The 26429-nt window shown below is 42.1% G+C and overlaps 1 protein-coding gene across 3 annotated transcripts; it reads left to right on the top strand.

Annotated features, from left to right (window-relative positions):
• The first annotated feature begins 4032 nt into the window (after positions 1-4032).
• KLHL8 (kelch like family member 8) lies at positions 4033-26204 on the top strand. Of its 3 annotated transcripts, none has more exons than XM_041411984.1 (10): positions 4033-4092; positions 12362-12667; positions 15635-16183; positions 18269-18455; positions 19162-19305; positions 20435-20546; positions 22176-22344; positions 22885-23044; positions 24012-24213; positions 24615-26204. In XM_041411984.1, the coding sequence occupies exons 2-10, from the start codon at positions 12464-12466 to the stop codon at positions 24736-24738; spliced, it is 1851 nt and encodes a 616-aa protein (XP_041267918.1). In that variant the 5' UTR covers positions 4033-4092; positions 12362-12463; the 3' UTR covers positions 24739-26204. The 3 variants fall into 3 exon arrangements, with proteins under 3 accessions (XP_041267918.1, XP_041267919.1, XP_041267920.1); XM_041411985.1 differs by having other exon boundaries at positions 12424-12667; XM_041411986.1 differs by lacking the exons at positions 18269-18455; positions 19162-19305; positions 20435-20546 and having other exon boundaries at positions 22081-22344.
• The last annotated feature ends 225 nt before the right edge of the window (positions 26205-26429 follow it).

Raw genomic sequence — 26429 nt, forward strand, 5'->3', positions numbered from 1 at the left:
CAGCCAAAAAAACCCAAACAAATCAAAAGCCAGCCAACCAAAATCAATCAGGACACTAATTAACAGAGACACAGTTACAGCTAACAGCTTCTGAGATGCTGAGATTTTCTGCACGGGACCATGGAGACACCTTGAAAAGGAGACTCCTTTTATACGGGTCAGTTCTAATGGACGTTACACTGGGAATGAGTGACTCAGAATCATTAAAATCATTAAAATGCATCATTTTATGAACATAGTTTATACTCACTGTTCACATGTTCATTTTCTAGATAAAGAAATCCTGACTCACAAGGATTTGTGCATAATCCATATGGTTAATCAGTAACTAATTTAGGGGCAGGAGAGTCTGTAGCTCACTTCATGCTCTCTCTCCTCAGGAGCAGGGAACAGGTAAAAGGGAAGAAATATGCCAAACAGAGGTGTACTCTCCTTCAGCAGGATAACAAAAGTGCATGTAAGCCACAGGCCTATAGATAAGGAAGCAGTGGCACAGATTTGTCAGATAGTTATTTTTCAAGACATGGATTATTTCAGTTTTGCCCTGCCACACACAACACATCCGATGCCTTGGAGGTCATGAAACTTGGGACTCTCCATACACAGTTACATTAGTCACTGACCTTCCCAAGTGCTTACAAACATAATATGGATCACAGGCAGACAAATCCTAAAGCATGATCCTCAATACTCTAAAGGCCATTTTACATAATGCCCGTGCTATGCAGTGCTGAGCTACCTCAGCGCTGGCTCAAAGGCACTAAGAAAGAGATGTTTTGCATGTATGTGTAACCCCATGATTACCTGCTGCCTTGGAGCCTGGCAGTAGGTATGGCTGTGTTCATGCAGTTGTGGACTAACAAGTTTGGGGAAAGGATTATTCTTCATCCAGCAGCATCCTTCCATAGGATCTCTGGAAGATGTCAAGTAACATGGTGCAAAGCTATACCCAGTTTATGACACCTTCTTGGCAAGACACAGCTACCTGGCACTCATTTTCTCTTCAAAGCTTCCTCAAGGAAGATGTTTATGCTCCTGTGGGCTTTCACCTTGTAGACATATCTGACTCATGCTGATGTAGCTGATACTAGCACACAAAGCCACAGTCACTCAACACCCAAAGATCTTTTTCACCCAAGGTTATGTCCTGTCTCTCAGCTGCCAAGTCATGATTTGTCTTTTGGACCAAGTGAACTTCCTTTTTTTCCCTCTGAAACAGCTGAAAAAACAAAACAAAACCACACACACACACACACACAAAAATCCAGCTATTTAAGTTTTCAGAGTTGGCTCTTCTTTTTTTTTTTTTTTTTTTTTTTTTCTTTTGAGAATTGTCACTATCAGGGAATAGTAGTATTTTTAAATTTGTTGCCTTTAGAGCAGTAAGACAAACTACTGAAGTCTTACAGGTCTCTACAATTGCTAATCCAAAAAGCTTCTACAATTTTAAACTCAAGGCTTTAAGAGAATCCAGACAAATATTTATTTTAAATTTACGAAGAGAACAGAGATAAAGCATTTACCAGAACAGTCACAATAGATCACCAGGAATTCAGCTTCAAAGTCTGCTGACATCCAGGAAAATGTAACCTATTTCTGTCATCAGGGATGACAGGACCTTGCCCCTATAAAGCACTGCTTGTGAGGACTTAGTGGACGTATGTATCTGAATGCATGTGTGAGCAGGAGCAGCATTATGCCAAGAACCACAATGGCAGTAAAACCAAACAATGGCATCTTTGTGGGTTGAAGTCCTGATTAAACTATGACTGAAGTCAATTGGAGCCTTTTTGGTGGTTTCCAGGAGCATTGGATGAGAGCCACAATACATTACAAGCAGTATCACTAACTGACAAAGCCAGAAATAAGAGCACAAAGCTCCTCATTTACAACAGCAGTCTGCCCACTGATGAATTCTACCTTTTCACAGACCTTGTTTCAATCCCCAACACTTGTCTGAGGAAGCTGGAAGATAATATTTCCTCCCTTGGCACTTCTTAGGTGTCAGGCTATCATCTTGAAGAGAACCAGTCTCGGAAATAAAGCAGCTGTCAGGCTGGACATTGTGGATATATGATGTAGAAACTCTGAGGCCAATAATATAAGCATACACTGTGATAGAAGGGGAGGGGAAATCCACAAAACACAAGTCTGTACAGGTCAGTTTGTCCGATTCCAGCCTTCCGGAAACTCCGCATGGACAGCAACATCTCTGCCACATACGTACCTTTCAAAAACGTGGATGAACTTGAGAAGGATTGCTTGAGATTTTTATGTTCAGAAAAAACCACAAACAAACAAACCAGAAAAATACATTACTGAACAGGAATTTTCTGAGATGCATTTATGCAAAACCTAAAATGTGCTGGGTTGATCACAACTAGTGCAATTTTTTATAAGCATGTCATATAATCAATTCAGCTGATTGCCACTGAATTTTTGCTGCCTCTGACCTCTGTGGAATAAAAGGCATAGGGTTGTGGAATAACAACCCAAACCCATCAGGTATTTTTGAGATAATAACAGTGATCCCCATATTTTCATGGACAGTGTTCTGTCTCTTTGTCAAACAGACCACCTCAAATAGAAGTGTTATTTAGTTGGACAATTTTGCCTTTAAAGATTCCTAAATAGATGTGCATCTCCTCCTAAAACAGTATATGTGTTCTCTGTGTGGAACTGCAAAGCTCCAGCCACTTATTCTCAGGGATTTATAAAACACCTTCCTGCTTTTCAGCAGAATTGTGTTGGATTCAGGAAAAAAGGAAATCCTAGCATTATTATGAACATTTGACATCCAGTGGGAGTCCAGCTTTCAGCTCTGCAGTATGGACTTGGAAAATCTACTGGGCTATTAATCTGTGGGGCTGGAGGTGACTGGCATTTTCACTTGGCCAGCTGTGCTTGCTTTTATGCAAGGAAAACTCCATACTCCCCAGGACATCTATTTCTTTCATAAAGTCTTTCTTTGGTTCTAACAGCCTGCAAAACTTTCCTGGCCAATTCTTTTCAAGTTCTGAAATCAAGCTTTGACCAAATGGGACCAAGGCTTACACTTATTATTCCACAGGCAGAGGAAGATACTACTAACAAAAAGACTAAATCCAACCCGGGGAAAAGTGTGTATTGGGAAATGTATTCCTGCACTGGAGGGGCTGTATGTATCTCTCTGTATTATACATATATATATACACACTTGTAGAGACCAGAGCTGGTGGACAGGTGGAGAGGAAGGAGCTACTATAGCCTTTCCTTCTCTGTATTACATCCTTCTCTCTCTGAACTCATGGAGAGCAGTTCCTTCAAAATCTGAAGCAGGATCACTCTGATCTTTATTAAAGAATCAAATAATCACAGAACATGCTGATGTGGAAGGGACCCACAAGGATCATCGAGTCCAAATCCTGGCCCTGCACAGGACATCCTCAGGAGTCACACACTGTGCCCTACAGCATTGTCCAAATGCTTGAACTTTGTCGGGCTTGGTGCTGTGATCACTTTTCTGGGAGCCTGTTCCAGTGCCCAAACACCCTGTGGGTGGTTGAGCAACCACTCCTCAGCCACTTTTCCTGATAGCCAACCTAAACCTCCCCTGATACAGCTTCAGGCTGTTTCCTCGGGTCCTGTCACGGGTCAGGAGAGTGAAGAGCCCAGTGCCTGCGCCCCCGCTTCCCTTCACGGGGAAGCTGTAACTGCAGTGGGGTCTCCCCTCAGCTTCCTCTTTCCCAGGCTGAACAGACCAAGTGACCTCAGCCACTCCTCACAGCTTCCCCTCAAGAATGGGGTAGAGACTGCACTAACTGAGGGGAGATGGTATTTCTCAGGAGTTGCTCTGCCTGCTTCTGATTCCCGCTGAAGATCAGCCCTTTTATGTGACAAGAACCGGGAACGTCTATTTCCCACACACCAAACCGAGCGAACACATAGAACGGCCTTCCCCCGGGAATGCGAGGGGGCGGGAGCGCGGGAAGCGCCGCCAGGCTCCTGCCTTGGCCCCACCCCGACCCCGTCTCTCGACGCATGCGCGCGGGGCGTCCCCTGGCGGGCGGCGGGCGCTCCGCCGGACCCGCCGCGGCGGCAGGGGCAGCGCAGGTGAGCGGGGCGGGCACCGGGCGGGCACCGCGGGCTCACTCCGGCTCTCACCTCACGCCTCCCCTTCCCCCGCAGCCGGAGGGCTTCATCCCACCCCGTGCCCTTCCCCTGCCGTCTCACGCCCTCGTACCGCGCTCGTACCGCCATGGCGGCTCCCCCGCCCTTATGTAACGCGCCCCCTGCCCTCAGGTTCCGCTCAGTGGTCCCGGGAGCGGGCTCGGCGGGGCGGGCGGTGCCGTGGTCTCCCCTCCTCGCAGCAGCGCCGAGAGCTCCAACCCCCGGGGCAGCCCCGCTAGGGCGGGACGGCCCGGAGCCGTTCCCGGGAGGGCCGCGGGGCCGACCCGGCTCCGTCCTCGCCCACGGGTATCGCCACGATCGGAGCCAGGGTGCCGGATGGAGCGCGGGTGTGGGGGGAATTAAGGTGGAATCGATGCAAATGGTTACCAGGGCTGGACTGTGCTTAGAGACCGCAGAGGCGGCACCATGCCCAGGCTCGGCACTGGGGGGCTTGTGCTGCGGGGGCACTCACAGAGAGAGCCCCGGCAGCCATACCGTTCGAGAAGGAGATAAATGTTAATTAAAAATTAACTGAGCCGGGATTCCCCGCGTTTCAAGCTGCTCCATGTGGAGACCACAGCCAAAGGTAGTGCCTTAGTCAGCTCACTGTTGGCATTTTGTAAAGGATAATGAGTAGTCGCTTAGCTTAACACTGAACAAATATTTGTGTTTAAAATAAAAAACAAACCAGCAAGAAATTGCCCCTCTCTACTGGGGAGAGCCTCAGGAGTTCCTAGTTTCTCCTCCCTTCTCGAATAAATAAGAATTCAAGATTTCACAGCTCCCCCAGCTCTTGGAACTGCCAGCTTCTTGGCTTTGCTTCCTCCTTTGGTAGGTTCCTCTTCTCCATCTCCACTCAAGACAATTGCTTACTGGCCACTGGGAAGTGTATCTGTTTCCTCCTTTGCCTTAGTCATTCCTGCATGTCCTACACTTGTCAAAGTTACAAAACTCAGAGAAACCTGGCTTTCTGTGATGTTTGCAAAGGCTTCTGCAAGGATAATCAAGAAACAAATCACACTGGAGAAGTAGCACAACAAGTAAAATAGCTCATCAAGTGTTGTCAAATTAACACCACAACAGACGTTTCTCATATGTCTTGGGTGGAAATGGAGGTTAAGCTGCAAAAGGTTCAGCCACCTTCAAGCAATGTCTGAGGTTTTTGTGTTAGTTTGGGCTGAGCCCCCTGTAATCTGTGCAAACTTGTGTGCTGTGAAAGAAGTGTGACTGCATTGTTACCTGGCAAAGTTGTGTGTGGGGTTTCTGTGCAGTGTGCTCATAACATCATTTAATTTTTTAATTGTTAATATAATTTATTTTTTTAATTGCCAGTAGCCTGGCATCCAGTTTTCTAGTTGGCTGTTTATTTGTAAAGGCAAATGTAATCAGTGTGGTCACACCAAGACAGGATCCTTGTGTAATGACTGACAGTAATTTGATGCAAGGCAGCACAGCACCACATTAGCCAGTGCTTTAGTTCTTCCCCAGCATGTTTCACCAAACAGATTTTTGTAATAATAATTTCCTAATGGTTGTAGCCCCTTGGGTTGTGAAGCCGTCTGTCTTGTAATTACCTCTGCCACCTCTTGATTTCAGATTCTGAAGGAGCCTTGCAGCTCTGGGACAAAAGGAAGGTGATACTGCTTTATGGTTTGAGCTGCTTGTCTTGTGAATCTCAGCTCTAAATGAGAGAATGTGATGATAGTTGGCATCTAAGGCAGTCCTGGGAGGAAGGGACTGGTGTGTGCATGGGAAGCATTGTTTAATTACATTTCTGGAATGCTCTAGTAGATACTATGCCTTGATTTACATGTCCAGGATAAAAGTGAATCATTAAAACCAAAAATCATGGACAAAGACTCTCTAACTAGTTAAAGTTAGAAAGTGGTATGTTTATAACGCTGGGCAGTGGCACAGGCAGGGTTGTCCCTGAAATCCATCACTGCACCGCACAAGATTTTTGCCTTCTATTTATTTCCCAAAATAATACATATGCGTAACCCCAGCACCTCCCATTCCCGCTTTGTATTAAAATGAGATTATTCGTCCTTCATACATGTGCTGTTCTTCTCTTGAATTGGGTCAGTGGTCTCGAATTGGGTCAGTGGTCCCAGGGATGAAATCAGGAAGGTCTTCACCAGTTCTCTGTGACCCTCTGGCACAATCCAAGGCCCCCTGCTTCATGATGGATTAACACAGAGTCCAGGTGCTGGGCATTGTTCTACTGGTTTCAGTATGTTCCTGTACTGATTCACTTGCTCCACTTTCTTCTATAAATAAGCTCATAATATAACAATTAGCTTTAGCTTAAGCATCTAATGATCATTAACTTATCGTTGGTGTATCTAACTTCAATATGAATTAGTTCTAGCCCTCAGCTAAAATCTTAAATTTTTTAAATCATAATTCAAAGGAAGCTGCCAAATGACTTAGAAATCATTTTACTCTCTGTTAATACTTCGAGGGAATGGCTGAACTAAATGCTGCTGTGGAGACTATTAAACTATTTTAATAGGACCATAGGACCATAGTTCCTCTCTCCTTGGTAAGGCACTGTTCTGTGTTCTTGTGAATGTAGTAGGCTAGTTAAATTTTGTATCTATCCATTAGCACTTCACTGTGCTCCCATTGCACTGATTCTCAGTGGCTTTTATTTTGTGTTCTACTTTTTGGGCCTTCCCAAGTTTACGTTGTGTAAATAATCCATGCCTTAGTTACCCCTGTATCTGCAAAGCAGAGTCCTGCTTTGCTGTTTTGTGACTTCTGAGAGATTTTGCTGGTTGTTCTGAAGTAAAAGGGAAGCATAAATAAATCATGGCATATGAGGGTTTGTGGTCTATCAGAGAAGACCATAGTGCCTCTCTCCTTGGTAAGGCACTGTTCTGTGTTCTTGTGAATGTAGTAGGCTAGTTAAATTTTGTATCTATCCATTAGCACTTCACTGTGCTCCCATTGCACTGATTCTCAGTGGCTTTTATTTTGTGTTCTACTTTTTGGGCCTTCCCAAGTTTACGTTGTGTAAATAATCCATGCCTTAGTTACCCCTGTATCTGCAAAGCAGAGTCCTGCTTTGCTGTTTTGTGACTTCTGAGAGATTTTGCTGGTTGTTCTGAAGTAAAAGGGAAGCATAAATAAATCATGGCATGTGAGGGTTTTGTTTGTTTTTTATCATGCATAATTGAACAAAATTATCAGCCTATCATTCTGTAAATCCCAGGGGACAGGTGGCCTTTCTGGTGTTTCATGGAAACTGGGATTAAACCTCAGAAGAACTTCATTGAGCACTGAATCAAAGCGAGCTGGGAAGAAGCTGTCTCGACAGCATGAAGGGACTGCCAGGAAGAATTATTTCGAAAACGAAATTTTATCTATGTTTTTCATGCTCTACAAAACACCTTTTTTGTTGCATTTTTCCAAGGAAGGGCAGTCCTCATTCACAGCTTGTGTGTCTGCAGCACTGATGGGATTTTCATTAAACAAACTTAAGAGAGATTGTGCTAGCTGTACCCATTTCACTGTTGCTGAGCTATCTGTGTGACAAGGAAAACAAAACAATAATGTCACTTTTCGCTGGAAAGAATCTTTGAATTGCTGAAAGGATTTAGAATCTGTAAATTAGTGTTGTCTAATAAACTTTTCTATGTGTTTCCACAAAAGCAATCGTGATGGTTTTAAACAAGCCAAACCAGTTAGATGGGTGGTTTCTGACTTTTTTTTTTCTTTCTGTTAAATAACTTTCTGCTGAAAAATGCAGGCTTAGGGTTGTAATACAGTGTGTAATTTGAACATTCCCATGTTTTCCAGCCTTGTCTAATTTGACCTAGTTAGTGTGGGCATCTGAACAGTTTTGCATAATGTTTCCACTCTATCTTCCATCAATTAAAGATGAGAAGGGAGAATTTGAGAGAACTGAGGATTTTCTACACTATTTTGTCTTACCAGCTTTTCCCCCTCATGTTCCTTTTTGGTGGTTCAGCTGTAGCCAGACTGAGCTGTGAAACAGTTGCTGGCACAGTCCCTGCCAAAGCTGCTGCTTGTCTGCAGTTTGCACTGCAGCTGCCTCCTGCCCTTCCCACTTCTCCCTAAGGGGTTCCTTATCTGTGCCAGCTGTCCTTTCTCCAAACGTTCAAGTTTTCTTAGCCCAACACAAGACAACAATTTCTCTCTTAGCTGGATTAAACTGGAGGAGATCTTGTTGCTGCCTCTGGTGTTGTGATCTTGTGGGCAGCAGTGAGAGCATTTCATTACCCACAGAGACTCACCAGGCTCTGTGTTAGACAAGTTAGTTTTACACAGCCACACATACAAAGGCAAATTTCTATTTCCTTCAATTAAAAGGCCTTTTTGATTTTTGAGGGAGGCTCACCACCCTTCTTTGCACAGATCATGATGTGATTTTAGTTCATCTTGGGTGTAGGTAGTCAGAATTACATACAGGATACTTGGGGAAACTTCATCTCTATTTCTCCTGCAATTCTGCCACCTTTTTTCTAGCTTCAGTACCACTGATCATAAGGAGTGTTGAATTTACAGGTATCGTAATACCTCTTATCTGAGCACTGCCTAGTTTTTGTTACAGTGGCAGTCGTGGTTTGGTTTGTTTTATATCACTGAAGTATCTTCCTCCCATGTGTCAGAGGAAGAATAAGGATGATCCCTCTTTCTGGGACACTGCCTCCCAAGGTGCTCCACGGGGGAAAGGATGCCATGTACTGCCGCGTCTAGATTGGCTTGTCCATCAGGATTCCTGGGATTTAATTTCAAAATGGGGGAAAACAGAGCGATGTTATTAATGTCCTACCCCTTCCTATTAATTTCTTTTTGCTTCAAAATGGAGGTATTTTGTAAGTACTCAATGTGACTTGAGAAATTTTACACTTAAGTTTAAGATTTAGCTAGAATGTCTGAATCAAAATCATGTCACTTTCAGATGTTACTGAATTCAGATGTTATCTGAATTAGAGCAGTTGTAAGATAGCTTTTTGCGCTCTGACCTCCCATCCTTTCATGCTTTTGTAAGTTTGAGGAATAGCTAGGAGGAGATCCTCAGTCCCTTGCCTGAGGGCCAGGACTGATGACCACAGCACAGACTTTGGTGTCTGGAACAGCAGCCCTCTTGAGAATAGCAGATATCATCAGTATTTCTAAATATTTAACTTTGAACAAGGAAATTGCTGACTGGCTCTCAGCAAACGTTGTTGAGCTGTAAAGATGTGTGGGATTTGCTTGTTTTGTTTGGTTGGGTTTTTTTATTCAGACAGATACTTCTTCATGGAAAGTGTCAAGTAGCTGTTTACAAGGAGTGATAGATGATGTTACGAATTAAGCACTTCCTTTAGTTTCCTTAGAGTCAGTCACTTGCTGTGATGGTCACTTATGCCCTTAATGTCGTCAAAATATTAGACTGTATGCAGGCTGGAAGAGTTAATTGTAAAGGTGAAAAAGGGGACATGTTATTGAAGTTCTGAATGGCCATAGCAGTGTTTTGTTCTAGAAAGGAAGGACTGTGTGTGTGTGTGGCATTCACCCAGGATGAAACTAACCTCAAGTATTTGGATATTACTGTTGAATTACGGTTGGTTTGGGGAATAAATCTGTAAAAGCTCTTCTCTTAGTTTGCGGAGTTGAAATATACTGACCTTCATGAATTTGGTGTGATCTTCAGATTTTCAGAATTTAGTATCTTGAGTCAAGTGCTACTAAAATTAATTTCTTTTTTGTTTGAAATCTGAGAACAGAAAAGGCTTATGGCTAAAGATGAGCCCAAGCCAGTATTTTCTTGCAAATGAAACGTGGCTACAGCTGGTACTTTCCATAGCAGACGATTTGTTTGAGCACTCAAATTGTGAGGTGCTGTAATTAAGACCAGTGGAAGATTTGGGGATAGATGTCTAAAAAGATGTGCATGACCTAGGTGTATGACAGAAACAAGATGCTGAATTGGTGACTTGGGGGAAGAATAAAAATCTACCTACCACCAAGTCTCATCAGAAAAAAGCTGAAGTATGTCAGATTGTTGTCTGAGTATTTCTGAAGGTTATATTACACATGTTAATTTTTAACATGTTGCAGAAACTTCTCTTTACCTGAGGAGCAGTAACTGACTTGTTCCCATGTTCCCATACACATATTTGATACCACAATACTGGGCACTCTCTCATAGATGTGATTTTCTTATCTATGGCTGTGTGCCTGAGTAATGCCATTGGTTTCCTCTACGGTAATTTCTAGTTTCTTCCCCTACAATATCAAGTAGGTACTTAGTATGTATGAAATATATAAATCCAAGTATACACTCAACTTATTTTCTTACAGGCAAGAGCTCAGAGCATCTCCAAGACCATTTTTTGCTATGAGCATGAGATATGGATGAAGAACGTTGCTTAAAATCAGTTATGTCTGGCTTTTGTACTATTGCTTAGTTCATTTGTAGCATAAAAAAATCATCCCAATAGCACTGATTTTTTTTTCTTAAGACTCATGGGTTTTTGTTGGTGTTTACAGTGGCGCATCCAGAATAGGTAAAATGTACACACCTTTTTTACCTTAAGGCGCATGAAAAAAGTCTGTGTGCAGCTGCAGTTAAAGCAGGAAGATAAATGTAGCATATGTGTCAGATGGAAAAACCTTATGACTTGGGAGCTGTGAGCTCTCATTTAGCAGTCAGTGGCAGTTCTGTCTGAAAGCAGCATCTTTACTTGCTATAGCAGTGGCTGGATGTGAGTGAAGCGAAAGTGTCTGTCAAAGACCAAAATAAGCATGAGTTCCCTTCAAGTGTTGGCTAGAGGTGCTGTATCTTACCTATATTATCATGTGAATGAATAACACATGATGCCTTTCAGCATCTCTGTACAGCATTTCAGTGTCAGTCTTTTCCCTCTTGTTTGTCCATGTTAATTTTTATAACCTCAGGAGATTGTGTCTGAAGTTCTGCGTCAGCTTCAGATCTCAGTGCTATAGTGACCTCTTGGAAGGGCATGTTAAACATGAGTACCAGTCATGGAGAATTAATTTGAGAACCAAAATATCATCATGAACTAGAAAAATACCTTAGTAATTTGTCGAATCTGTCATAATGAAGCTAAGTTTACAGCAGAAAAAGGTATTCGTTGCTATAAAGTGTGTAAAGATCCCATGATCCATAATATCTTTGAGCTAATTTGTAGTTTTGGAAGAAGACCTTTCTCTTACATATCTTTTAAAGGAAGAATACTTAGCTTGCTTAAAGCACCACAGGCAAATATTCCATGTTTGATCTCACTTGAACCTGTCTGGCCCAGTGCAGCCACCAGCTCTGTCCCCACACAGGGTGTAGAGCTGGCAGCAACCCTGTGACCTACAGCAGGAACAAGTATGGTTCCCTCGGGTCACTTCCTGCTTTTTCTCCAGCTGTAAATTTAGTAAGAGACATGGACACTTCTGAAATCTCACAAAGGAAAATCAGTTCTGCTTCCAGACATGTGACTTAAATTCTTATTGCAGAAGAATTTTTTATTTTGGCCAATCCACTTCCTCCAACACCAGAGTCCATGAGCAGAAATCCCTGAATTATAGCAGTCAACTCTTAGCATAGAATCAAGAATGAATGCATCATAAATTAACTAAGAAACCATGAAACCAGAGGTAGTCAGTGTAAGAGGAACATGCTTCTCGGTATACTCTGGAGTACCTTCCAGCACTTAAAGGTGCCTTATGAAAGATAGGGAGAGTTACTTTTTACACAGGCAGGTGGTCATAGGACAAATGGGAGCAGTTCCAGTGAAAAGAGGATAGATTTAGATTAGATGTTAGGAAGAAGTTCTTTGCTGTGAGGGTGGTGAGACGCTGGAAAATATTTTCCATAGATGCTGCAGATACCCCATCCCTGGAAGTGTTCAAGGCCAGGGTGGATGGGGCTCTGAGCAACCTGGTCTAATGAAAGGTTGGAACTGTATAATCTTCTAAGTTCCTTTCCAACCCAAACAGTTGTATGAATCTGTGGTACATATTTGCCTTTTTCATGTCTTTATCAAGAAGTGTGGACAACAAGTTCATAAATAATGGCTTTTCCTAAAGGTACCTAGATAGGATTCTTAGCTGTCTCTTTTTTGGTCCCTTCACCTCTAACCTTCCCCAAGTAAGATCATAGGTAGTACTATAATGTATTTGAAGTGTTACGTACTAGCATTACCTAATGTCTTGTTTTCTTTTTTTGTGTATGTGTTTTAAACAGGAAGATGAACAGAACTGAATTTTAAGACCTAACTCCTGATGGGCTGGATTTTATCTTGGCAGGAGTTTTTGAAGATTGATGCAGTGAGAGAAGCAACAGCCAATGGCTTCAGAATCCATGGTCCCTGAGCAGGCAAAACAACATCTGATAAAGGGAAAAAGGCGGCAGCAGCAGCAAACTCAGCCTTCCATCAGTGATGAGGATGAGGATGTCTTTGTGTTTGAGGCAAATGAGGCTTGGAAGGATTTTCACAGCTCTCTTCTTCACTTCTTTGAAGCTGGAGAGCTCTGTGATGTTACACTGAAGGTGATTCTTGTCACATATCCATTGCATGTATCAGTCTGAAGATTAAGCTGCAGATAAGCGTGTTGGGAGTTGACTGTGAATATTGGCAGGGGTGTGGAAACCACAGAATACCTCTTGGATCTGAGACATCTCTAGAGATGCTAGGGTTTTTTTTTCCTTATTTAGGAAGTTTACAGCTGAAATTTAAACACCTAAAATATTGACAATCTGAGAGAGGAAGTACATGACTTTGAGCTTATCCATCTTGCCTTCTCAGCAAGTTCCCACAGTTGGTCACTAATTGCTGTGCAATTCCAGCTACTTGTAGCCTCTTTTTTCTCAATATAATTTCATCCCCAATTTTACCTCCATGACTGCATTTTGTGTTTTGCTGGATTCTTCTCAGCAAACAGGATTTCTGGAACAAATCTAACTTCCAGCACTCTTTAAAGAAAGAAAGAAAAAAACCCCAGATGGTTGTGTTCTACAGCTGATCAAAGAGTAAAGAAAGAGAGGCATGAAACTAATTTTATGATTCTTACATATCATTGCTCTAAGGCATTATTTGTAAACTCAGCTGTATATTACTTATATCTTGATTACAATAGATTTGTATTTAGCATGCATAGAAGTGGGTGCCAGAACCTTTGAATATTAAGTATTGCTTAGCTAAACAACTTACTAGTTCAAGATAATTATTTAACGAATAGTGATGAAGCACAGTTCCTAAACCAAGAACAAATGACAGATGTCTTTAAGAGAAGTTGTTAGCCTGCTATTTTGACTGTTAGATATGAACAGGGAAAATCCTTGACAGATGTATGTCCCTGGTGTTACCAACCCTCCTCATCCCTTTTCTCGTTGACCTCGTTCTTATCTTCCTTCCTTTCCACCTACCCTTGCAAAAAAAAGGCAGAAAATCTTATTTTATAAATGTAGTTCAGTGCATATTCCTGCTATGGAAACTTGCCTTGGAAAAAACACTTTACTGGGCCTGCAGTTTAACTTTCCCTAAGTTAGGCTTGTGTTAATGTTCATTTGTATCATCTGTGTGGAGCTATTTTGGTAACTTAAGAATGTTAGATGACATGACTTGGCTTCCAGTGAAGGCTAGAGCGACCTGTGGATATACATCTTATTGTATGGCTTCCCAAATGAGGGATTTTCAAGTAACTGCTAACTATGTACTTGAATTAGAATTTTCAGGGGGGCTTGATTTTTCTTCCTGTAGTGCTCAGGTCTCACTCATGTTGTAAGAATAATCAGATTTCTACTGAACTTTCTGCTTTTGTGTGTGACCTGAGTTAGTGAGCAATTCTAGCATTGCTTTTGTGAGACCAATTATTGAATTTTTGTTTTAACTGCTGGCTTTTAAAACATGATAGTTAGTAACTGGAGGGGAACTCTGATTTCAAAATAGCAAGAGAATGCTGTATAACTGGTCAAAGGTCTCCCTGCCCATGGCAGGGGATGGAATGAGATAACCTTTAAGGTCCCTTCCAACCCAAACCATTCTGTAATTTAAAATTAAGCAGATTTGGGTAACATAGTAAAGCCACTTAATTCAAAAGAAAGGTTTAATGAGAGAGTGGGATGATGGGCAGAATTAAAGTGTCTGAAGGTAAGAATGGCCTGAGAGCTTTCCCTGATACAGCAGGCCACGAGTAGCATCTTTCTGCATCAATACTGTAGTTAGTTGGAGTGCTGATGGTGTAACAATGGTAAGCCGTGGAAGCACACAGGAGGACTCCCTCTGCTCCAAAAGTTAAATTCTGGAATTTCACCTACTCTCCTGCTGATGTCATATGAACAGTCTTAGAAGGCTGTTAGAAGGTGGAGAGTGGCAGATGAATACCATCTGCTTTTCTCCTGGTGGTTTGCTTTTTGTTCATTTGGTAGGTCTGAATTGTTCCTTCTGGGGTGATCTGAAGTAATCACACTGAAGAATCCATTTTTTCCTCTTTTTTTAATCTGCATACTCTTTCTTGTGTGTTTGCTTTCTCTAGTCAGCTCACTGCTCACCAGGTAGGTTACACTTGTGTTGATCATACTCTTTAAAAAGGTTAGAGCAAGTGACTATTGAATCAGAGCTAGAAAAAAAAAACGAAATATCCTTTATAATTTAGTATCTTTTTATTTTCTTAAATGCACAGCAGCTCTCTGTAACACCTTCATCTGAAAGTGAACATGTAATTTGAGTCCATCAGGGAAACTGGTTGCTTATGTCAGCCAGCTATCCCTTTATGTTAGTGCAGAGTGACAAAGGCTGCAAGAAAGCACTCCTGGAACACATATAAGAAGTGGATTGTTCATTTATTTTCAATACTTAGATTATTTTTAAATATAGTGGAATTCTAGAATTTTGTACATGAAAAGCTATATTTTACATTTTCTCCTCAGAATTTTGAGAAATACCATTTCTTTATGGGGAGTACACTGTCTTTTGTGGGTAAACATTCTAAAAATATTGAAGTTATTGGTAACTTTTAATAATCCCTGAAATAGCTGTTATTCCTGTGTTTTTACACGAATTTGCTTCTATAAACATCAGTTCTTCAACAGTAGGTGAAGTCCAGAAGTCCAAAAATCTAAATTAAGTAGTTTAAAAATGTCCCTTTCTAATTTTCCCCCCTTAAGTCTCTGAGCACATATAAAACAAGTGTCTAGCAGTCTCCTCCTGTCTCCAAGATGCATCTAGAATATTTCTAAGGATATTTCATAAGTCTTTTAAAGAAAGGCAAGTTCAGTTCATCACTGCTATTGCTTACCTGTGTTACAGCTTTGCTCTACTCTCATGGCCAAGCTACAAGTTAGAATTCCTTGGGATACTTGGATGTAATATCAAATACAGGACAAATGGGGTTAATTTGTGTGGACAGAATACATGGAGTCCAGAATTGTTATTTCAGTTTCACTGTTCCTGCTTTCACAGCCAAAACTGGCATTCCAGTAAAACATTGGCGCTTTTTTTGTTCTTTTCTCTTTCAGATTGGTTCAAAGCTAATCTCCTGCCACAAACTGGTGCTAGCTTGCGTTATCCCGTACTTCCGAGCCATGTTTCTTTCAGAAATGGCCGAAGCCAAGCAGAAGCTGATTGAGATCAGGGACTTTGACGGCGATGCCATCGAGGACCTGGTGAAGTTCGCGTACTCCTCGCGGCTCACGCTGACGGTGGATAACGTGCAGCCCCTCCTGTACGCCGCTTGCATCCTGCAGGTAGAACTGGTGGCGAAGGCCTGCTGTGAGTACATGAAGCTGCACTTCCACCCCTCCAACTGCCTGGCAGTCAGGGCGTTTGCAGAGAGCCACAACCGCATCGACCTGATGGACATGGCTGATCAGTTTGCTTGTGAACATTTCACAGAAGTGATGGAGTGCGAGGACTTTGTGGGTGTGTCACCACAGCACCTCCATAAACTCCTGTCCTCCAGTGACCTGAATATTGAAAATGAAAAGCAAGTTTACAATGCTGCTATTAAGTGGCTGCTGGCTAATCCGCAGCATCACGCCACATGGCTGGATGAGATCCTTGCACAGGTAGGGCAGACCAAGGCACCAAGTCCCTGTCTCGTCACTGATTTAGCTGTGTAATCAGCTCTTTGTACTTCAGTAGATCTCAAGGTGAAAACTGTTTTTAGGTTTTGGTGCCTCATCCAGTATTCAGTGTTGGGAGCTGACAGTGGAATCAAGTTAGAGTTCTTGAATACTGGGGAGAAGTGATACTCTCCTGTTTCTGTAGGGAGAAGAGTACTCACTTCATGCTCATGGCTGGGAGGTGGGGAACCAACAAAAATCTGCATCTGTGGTTGAACAGAAATGCTTTATCCTGACCCAAAACAGAGAGAATATAAATCCATCACTTCACTTGGCTTGCCACTCCTATAGCCTGATATGCTCACTGTCCTTGCTGTTATGTATTTGTACTTAAGAAAGGAGGCAAAGCTGTTGGGTTTTCTTACATGGCTAGGAAAGGAAACTAAGAGAGATGTGTCACATCAAGTTGTGTCGCAGTATTTGAGACAGGTGTGGAGAGCCTGTACTGGGAAGAATTTGCATACCATGTGCTGCAAAACATTCCGTGTGTCTTAGCAGGTAGGATTGGCTGGGCAGTTTTAGTTGTCACTGAACTCCAGCTTGATTATTTTGCATTTGGCTGAATTGATAATATTGGCATTATGTGAGTAAGGAGAGGTCCACTGCGATGCTGCTGTCATTGTCTTCCTGAATCATTTTTCACATTTCCTAGGAAAAGATGGTCTATTAGCTGTCTCCCAAAAACCTTCAGTTTCATCTAGACTAGCGTGAGGTTTTTGGTACAAAAATCCCCTCTTTATTATGCTATACTTAAACTTAGAAGCAATATAATTAAAGATTTTTAAAAATAAATTTATATTTATTGCCCAATTATACTAGCAGATGAGATTAACAGTTGAATTCTGTTGATGGAAACCAGAGACTAGATTCAAGCAAAGAAAAAGTAAACCCCTTCTTGGGCTATTTGCCAGAGCATATGGAGACATCAGTTGACTTGGACATTAGTGCTAGCAGAAGACATGCCTGGGCTTCTAGACATTGATTATCTATGTCATATTCAGCCTTATGGGTTTCACTGTTATAATGAGGTTCTGAATTTAACAGCCTGGAGTTCTTACCATGTCACTAACCTTAGAAGCTTATCAGCAGGGCTAGAGTGGTGCTTTAAAGTAGCCTCAAATAAGCTGGGCCAAGGACTGAAAGCAAGGAGGTGAGGAAGAATGGGTAGAGACACAAGCTTGCTTCAAGGCAAAGATGCTTGTCAGTGCTATAACAGCCCCATCCTGCTGCTCTGAGAAGCACTGGAGGTACTGGACTTTTGCACCATTGCTGTTGAGCCAGCTGAGAGCTGCTTGACAGTGTTGACTCCAAACCTTAGGAAGTCAGGTGGAGATTTGCTTCAGTTCCCCCCACTAACATCTGTACCACCTTTGCCTCTGATTGTATTCTGCGCTGTTTGTCTTAAAAAGAAGGATGAAAGGTTTGCTAAAATAAATGGCAGGAAGGATTTAGAGAAGGAAACAATTAGCTCTCAATATTGATTACTTTCTTTTAAATTTGAAGTCTGACAAGTTTGCCTTAAAGAAAGGTGTTACTGCGCTAGCAATACCTCCTTTATAGACACTTAGTTCATGGTGACTGTTTCCTTTTTTGACTTGCCACCCAAAGAAAATGAGCCATTTTCCAATGAACAAGCCCTCTTATACCGGTATAGCAATGAGCTGAAGATTCATACCCAACAGCAGACTAACCTGACAAAGCCCTGGTAAAGCCGCAGGTGCTGCTTGCATCACATTGGGCAGGTGCAGGTGCAGCATGGGCAGCAGCTCATCTCTTTCCTCAGCACTGCCTGGGCCAAGGGATACTTCTCCTCTGTGCCTGAAATACAAATGGTTGTAGCAGACATTATCACCGAAAAGAACTGTTCATATCGCTGTTGTCTGGAGCAACTCTGAGAGCTGCTCTCCTTACTGAGAAGAATGGCGCTGCTGGCTGGCTCCGGAGCTGCCGGCTGCTGCATGTGCAGCACTGCATGGTGACTCCTAGCAGTTCAGCCACTTTCTCCAACTGTGTTCATTTCTGTGTCAGGTACGGCTGCCTCTCTTGCCCATTTGTTTCCTTATGGGTGTTGTGGCAAAGGAAGAGATTGTCAAGCAGAATCTAAAATGTAGGGATTTGCTGGATGAAGCAAGGAACTACCACCTTCACCTGAGCAGCAGGGCAGTGCCTGACTTTGAGTACTCCATTCGCACAACACCAAGGAAGCAGACTGCTGGTAATTAAATGTGTGTCTGGTAATCCAGTAGGGAGTGGTGTGGAGAAAAAGCAGCACATTTGTGCAGGTGTCTTGATATCAAGCAGGTATAGCTTGATATCGAGGGTTGTTAATGACTTAATGCAAAATTGGGAAAGCCATTATGTACCTCCCTAGTATTTCGGTAATGTGCTGCATTTTCCTAGCAGAACTTTAGCAGTCATTTTCTTTCTTTAAAGCATTAATAATTTATCTGGATTAGCTCTGTCTGTATTAAAGCCAGAGCTGTTATGTATGTTATGACCTGGCAATCTGTTCAAAGCTGTACCACAAACAGTGGACAGTTATCTTTTGGTGTTGAAGGTTGAGCTAACTTGTAAAGTCTTCGACTAACCTACACCAAAAGTGAGTGATGAATGTTGTCTGCAAATCATAATTTCTGTATCATTATATTTAACAAACAATGGGTTTATCTCCTTAAGTCAAACAACAAAAAGCATATTTAAAATAGGCATTGTTTTTACAAGAGCATAGATAGCTAATTGCTGTAGCAGTATGTCAAGCAAAGGCCAAAATCCAGTACCCAGGTTATGAAGGGCAATGACTGTGCACCTTGAAGTAAAATACAACTTCCCCCAAATTATGTCATTTTCAGTTTGCTCTGCTATACAACTGTTTTTGCCCATCCTCCTGCTAGTTCCCTGTGAACCTGTTCTGTGTTCTCCAGGTGTGCTGTTCTGTGTCGGTGGCAGAGGTGGATCAGGTGACCCCTTCCGCAGCATTGAGTGTTACTCCATTAGTAAGAACGGCTGGTTCTTCGGCCCTGAAATGAACAGCAGGAGGAGGCATGTGGGTGTGATCTCTGTGGGAGGTCAGTAACCCTATTCAAGCAACCCCAGGCAAAAGAGACTTGTTTGCTCCTGTTGCAGTGTTGGTACTTTTACTAGCTGTACAAGAAGTAAACTAATTGCTTAATTGTTGGATAGTCATCAGTTTAGTAAAGCTTCTCCCCCTTTGAAGGAGTGTTTGGTCCAGAGCCAATCTGAGACTGTGCTTATGGAAAAAACATTACTGCAAACTGACAGAGTTGGGCTGTTCAGACTTGGGAAGAGACCTTGTGGCCTTTTTGTACTTTACAGGCTTTTTAGTGGGGCCTGTTGTAATAGGACAAGAGGTAATGGTTTTAAACTAAGAGAGGGTAGATTTAAACTAGATATCAAGCAGAAGTTTTTTACAGTGAGGTTGATGAAAACCTGGAACAGGTTGCCCAAAGAGGTGGTAAATGTCCCATCTCTGGAAGTGTTCAAGGTCAGACTGGATGGTGCTATAAGCAATCTGAAAACAAAAATGTCCCTGCTCATTGCAGAGGGGCTGGACTAGATGACCTTTAAAGGTTCCTCCCAGCCCAACTGAACTGTATATAGATCTGGCCTTAAATAGGTGATTTTTAAAAAATCCATTTATAAAGAAATGGCCTTATACAGCAGTTACCCAGAATTTGCTAGTACTCATAATGGTTCCCTTCCTACTTAAATCCATCCTGGAAAGTTACTAAGACCATAACTCTTCTAAGAGCAGACCTAGCTTTATTTTTGGGTCTCCATCTTCTGAAAACAGATCTGTGCAGTCCAGAGCAGCTTAGCACCAATAATGCAACTTTCTCTTGTACTTAGCAGCCCCTCTGTTGCTGCAGCAGAACAGAGATAATTTTTCTTCATATAAAATCTGGAGAAACTGGTACATGTATCTGAACTGATTTGACCTGCACTACTTAAATTATGGGAAGGTTTTTTGTTTACATAATCTCAAGCTTTGTATAAAAGTTCACATTAGAATAGATTCCTGGTTGAGTACAGCATATAAAACTCTGATACTGAAAACATTTTAAAACTTTAACCTTTATTTGACCTCTTTGTCTCCACTTAGGCAGGGATATTATATAAATGAAAACTGAAATGTTGCCAAGCAATCTCTGATTTGAAAGATGTCTGTGTGTTCAGGTAAAGTCTACGCAGTAGGTGGACATGATGGAAATGAACACTTAGGAAGCATGGAAGTATTTGATCCTCTCACAAACAAGTGGATGATGAAGGCATCAATGAACACAAAGAGGTATATGTGTCCCACACTCCAAGTCCTAGTCTGTGGTGTACCATTTCTTGCTGATACTGAAAAACATCCTGTCCTGCTTTTTTTTGGGGTTTCCAAACTGTTCTATTTCTAGGAATTTATTTCCCCTATTTTGGTGCTTTATGCTTTATGAATGTATCACCCTTCTGTTCTTTTTTTGGAGGAGCTGGCTTCTGGACCAGGGATATTTTCTACTCCAGCTATGCTTGCATTCTGGTATCCAGGGCCTTTCCTCTGTGCCCAGTAAACAACTTGGAACTGATGAACTGATTCTGTGGGGTTTTTGCTCCTTTTAGGAATGAGTGAGATAACTGCCAGCATAACATGAGAAGTGAAATACTTCATTGTGAAAATAAAAAAAAGTTAAATACTACACCAGGAAACAAATAGCTGCCTGTGTTTTTCACACAAAAGGCCAGAAGCATGCAATCTGAAAGCCAGATTGAGGACTTTTTTTTGTCTTGACATTTAAGATTCTTATAAGGAGTTACTGGACTCACAGATCTGTAAATTTTTTTTCTGCTGTTATTTAAACCAGTGTCCCTAATTCTGCATTCTCTTGTGTTTGTTTTTCAAAGCATCACATACAAGTAGGAGTGAAATAATAAGTATGGCTTAAGTCCGAAAGCTATTTGTAGCTGTGACCTAGTTAAAGTAGAAGAACCCAGACTCCTAGAAGTGGCTTGCTCTCCTTCTTCCATCCTACCACCACCCGAGGGCATAATCTCAGCAACAATCAGCCCTAGATTTCTGTGACATTTATTTCTGAGTACCCAGGTAAATGAAAGGGCTGCTGTGCCTTGGCAACCTCCCAGCTCTACTCCTCCCATTCATGGAAGTTTTGGAATACTTAGTGGAGAAAAATGCCACCATGAAGTGGTGTCTCTGTTACCTGCTGAGAGAATTTAAGATAAGACCAGGATATTGCCACAGTGTTTGTTCTGTAGAAAGATTGTGCCTCCCTTGCTCCTGCCTCGGTATCTCTGAACCTTCCCTCTTTAATGAGACAAGAATGTTGTCATTAACATGGTAATTCACCTCACTTGGTGGTTAAAGCAGAAACTTAATGCTCATAATTCTAGACCATACTTTGAATTTTATAATACCGATTGTACTCTAATATTGGTAGATTTATTAGAAACAAATCTGACAACCATTTTAACACTCAATTAAAAAACACCAGAATGGAAGTAACTGCAATCAAACTTGCTAGAGTTCAGCTATTTAATATCCAGCACAAGTTTGCCTTTAATATGTATTGGTATCACCCCCAATCATTCTCAGATGGTTCCAGCCAGCTATACCAAAGATGTTAAAACCAGTAGGTTTTGGTTCATCTTCGGATTTAATAAACTAGAGAAATCATGTAAGACATTGTCATGTATCCAAGTATGTGAGGAGAGGACTTGGCCTTAGAGTTGACATGCAGTGAAAAGGACACAGGTGTGCAGAGGGCCAGAGACATGATTTACTATAAACATCACTTTTAAAATTTCCATTACTCTTTTCCCCGTAGTTTGAAACAGATGCCATTCATGTACCATGGTACTTGCTGTGTGGCTGCCTCTGGTTAAGGACTTGCACTGAGGTGTTGCTGCTGTGGTTCCCTAGGAGAGGCATCGCCCTGGCGTCCCTGGGCGGCCCCATTTATGCCACTGGGGGCTTGGATGACAACGCTTGCTTCAGTGACGTGGAGCGCTACGACATCGACTCAGATCGCTGGAGCACTGTGGCTTCCATGAACACTCCCCGGGGAGGCGTTGGCTCTGTAGCCCTGGTGGTGAGTCACTGCTGGGGAGCCCACCTGCTCTTCAATGCTGCATTCACAAGGCAGAACACAAGGTCTGAAATAAAATGCAGCTGGTGGGTCTGAGCACTTCTAGTCATCAAAATCCTGTGCAAAAAGTGAGGATACTTACGATAGTACTCATAGCAAATTGAACTGTTTCAACAGTATTGGAAGCACTGGGAGGAGTACTGTTCTAATGACATCAATAGTGCTTCCTGTATTCATCCTGTATTCATCAGTAGTCAGCTTCCTCAGCTGACTGGTTTGTCGTGGTCATTATGTTTAAAGGTACCAGATGCATGCTCTACTTTAATCCTGCCCCCCTCCCGCTCTGAAAAATACCTGCAACGCTACAAAACTGTTGCACTTCTTTCATTGGAAGAGATACATTTATGTTAGGTAATTAAATCTGTCATTGTAATTCTTAAATGAAAGTGGATGTACAATTTTTTCGTATAATTTTAACACTGCTTAGAAAAGCTGAGTAAAGGCAACTACATCACAAATAATCCTTGTACAACTGTTTTCCAGAACCATGTTTATGCCGTGGGTGGCAATGATGGTGTAGCATCTCTTTCCAGTGTGGAGAAATATGATCCCCACTTGGATAAGTGGATAGAAGTAAAAGAAATGGGTCAGCGAAGGGCTGGGAACGGTGTCAGTGAGCTCCACGGCTGCTTGTATGTTGTGGGTGAGTAGGGATGTGGCATTTTGTAGTGCTGCTGCTGCTGCCAAGTGCTTGGCTTTGGAAGAGGCTGTTGCTGCTAGAGGAACAGATAGAGCTGACCTGTACTTGGTGTTCTTGGGCAGGAGAAGAATGCAAGCACAACCAGGTCATGCTTAAACAAAGGTACATTAGCAAGGAAATGAAAAGCAGCTCCTAACCCACATTTCAGGAGGGCTGATCTGTTCAGGACAATATGTCTTTATTAGAAAATTCTCTCAAGACTCAGTACTCTTGAGTTTCCTTTTATGAAATGATTCTTAAGTTCACATGCTTTCAAACATAACTCTAGTTGTATTCTGAGTGTAGACAACAGTAGCTTTTTTTGCACTTATTCCACAGCTTCTTGTCTTGAGTGCTAGCTTGTATTTACCTGCTTTCCTGAGAGAGGAAGATGCCAAGTAGGTGTGCCACAGTAATAAAGCTCTGACCTGTGTATTATTTTAAGTGCTTAAATAGATTTTGAACAAAATGCTCCTCTGACAGTTTCCCCAGCAAGAGGAATGCTTCACTAAGTCTTATATGAATTTTTTCCCCTACTCCAATATTTGCCAATGCTGTAATTTGAGAACACTGCTAGGGTGTATTTTGCATAAAGTAAAATAAGTTTGAAACCATCCTTTTACTGGTGTTAGGTTTCTTTCTCTTCCAATCGGGAAGCTGTTTCATTATAAATATGATGAATTCAGAGAGAAAAAGAATAAAATTAGAATCCTTGCAACTTGAGTAGAAGAAAATTATTGCTCTGGGAAATTATTATGCTTGAGCAGTGAGAAGAGAGTGAGCTGTTCGATTAATTTTTAGGAGCTTGTAAAGTTTTGGTAGGGAGAATGCTGGACAGGACCCCCTGAATGCTGAGAACTATCTGATGCCAGTCTTGGATATTCCCTGCACCAGGAGTGACAAAAGCTGACCCTGTGATGGTTGTTTGCAGGTGGGTTTGATGACAACTCGCCCCTGAGCTCGGTGGAGCGGTTTGACCCACGCTGTAACAAATGGGAATATGTGGCAGAGCTCACAACTCCAAGGGGTGGTGTTGGCATAGCGACACTGATGGGAAAAATTTTTGCAGTTGGAGGTCATAATGGCAATGTGTACCTGAATACAGTGGAAGCATTTGATCCCATAGTGAACAGGTAATTTCAAATGTTTTGTTCGTCCTAATAAGACAAGGAAATCTGCCTGTATGAAAACGTAGCGGCATAGAAGCAGTGTGCAGGAGGAGCCTAGCTGTTATTTCCTGGTAATAATTGAGTAATATCCATGGCTATCAATGCAGGACTGCCTCTTACATCACTAGGGCAGTCTTGTAATATTTAAGCACCTCCTCCTCCTCTGCTCCTCTCTATTCTTGTCATCGCCCTTTCATTCAGTAACAATCTGTAATCTTCTACTTGTTTCAGTCTGATTTTGCACTAAATGGGGTGCATTTTTGTGCACAGTGAAGAGCTAGGCAGTGTAATAGAATTTCAGGCACAGAAAATACTTTCAGGTTGCTCAGAAAGGGCAGAAACTTATTTTTCTTTTTCTCCTGTAGGTGGGAACTCGTGGGCTCAGTGTCACACTGCAGGGCAGGGGCAGGCGTGGCTGTGTGCTCCTGTCTCAGCAGCCAGATCCGGGATGTAGGCCAAGGATCCAGCAATGTTGTGGATTGCATGTGAGCTCTGCCACCTCCTCCAAATTCCAAAGGAAAGCTACAAGGGAGGCACCATAGAGCTTCTAAACACTATGTTTTGTGTGGTTAAGGAATAAATCCAGCACATTTTCTTTGTGAAAATGGTATTTTCTGCAACTGTAAAGCTTTTGGTGGCTTTCTATCCATAGTGATACAGAAAAGCCTTTGAAAACATGGAATAAACATGGGAATCACAGGAACAAACCTGCCAAGAACTGCAATAATCCCATTTTTGAGAAGCTGCAATTTCAAAATCATTTGAAGGAGCTGTTGCAAGGACTCAATATTGAACTGTAAATCAGGCATGTGGTAAGGAGAGCAGCAGCAGCTACCACTGCTGAGCTTCCCCCACAGCCCTGCTACATCTTCTCTGGAGGACTCAAGTGCCATTTCATTTAACTTATTTTCTGGAATGAGTCTTAAACGTTTCCCAGTTGTACAAGAACTTTGTAACAGAAGGTGTCTCTAGTTTTAGAAGTAACAACATCTCTGATGTACCCTGAGATAATTGAGGCAGAGAAGTTCACTGCTTACCTCCCAAGGGAATGCTGGCAGCCGTGGAAATTGCAGGGATGCTGTCTGAAAACTGTCTTTCAAAGTACTTTCTCAAGCTAATAAACTTGTTAGAAAGCTGGAAAGATTCTTGACCTGAGTTCAGCCACTGGAATACTGCCATTCTCTAGTCTTCCATAAAATTTGTAGTTACTACCCCCTTTCCAAAGGAGAGTTTCTGTTGAGAGGTCCTGAAGTAACCAGTATAATTTCTCCTATTTTGAGATGGTAGTGTGTAAAAATGCAGGCTTCAGTGGTGTCTTGAATCACCATTGTTATAGAAAATGGAAATGCATAATAAAATTTTTGGTATTCTGTAAAACTTTTGAAGTGCAACACTAGAAGACTCGACTGATTTCAGTATCCAGTAGCAACTCTGGTAACATTCTCGAGTTACTTGCTCTTTTAAGGGAGCAGATAAATGACCTCAAAACCTGAAATGAACCAAAGAGAGTCAGCAAGAAAGATAATTGGGAATAAATGAGTACTTCCATCAAAAATTGAGATAGCAACATAACAGCCCTGCATATAATGATATCTTGTTACACCATTACAAACCCTGAATCCTGAGTAAAGTCCTGCAGGAAAGACTGCAGATTCCTGTTCCTGCATCACCTTGAACAGACCAACAACTGACAATCCTTTGTGACCAAAGTTTCACAATTACCAGGTTGTTCTAAATGCCCAGGGAGAGCAGCAAACTTCTCTGTATTCAGAACCTGGAAGAAGCAGGACAGCCAGAGTGAGGAGGCACAGTCGTGTTTTTCTGCTAAGTTACCATCATTTGGCTTTCCTGCCCAAAATAGCTTTGCACTTTGGTGCACTTTTTGCACCCAGGGACAAAGGGAACGGTACTGTAAATAATGAAATACTGCAATAAAACATTTGTACTTCAAAGCACCTCATTTGTTTTATGTCTGGAGCATACTGGTGCTGGGAAGCATTACAGCATTGAGTATTTTTTGGTTTCTGCAGTGAATATTTCTCAACAGGAAGCTTCTGTTAGCAGAGAGAATCCTGCATTAAAGCCATGGGCTGCACCACCCTGCTGCCCTCCTCACAAGGATGTGGTTACCCTCGTGGATCTTGACTTGACTCTGAAGTGTGGAAAAGAGGGATAAAAGT

Source organism: Onychostruthus taczanowskii, unplaced genomic scaffold (assembly GCF_017590055.1).
Source record: "Onychostruthus taczanowskii isolate IOZ18803 unplaced genomic scaffold, ASM1759005v1 scaffold38, whole genome shotgun sequence".
In the NCBI taxonomy this organism is placed as follows: domain Eukaryota; kingdom Metazoa; phylum Chordata; class Aves; order Passeriformes; family Passeridae; genus Onychostruthus; species Onychostruthus taczanowskii.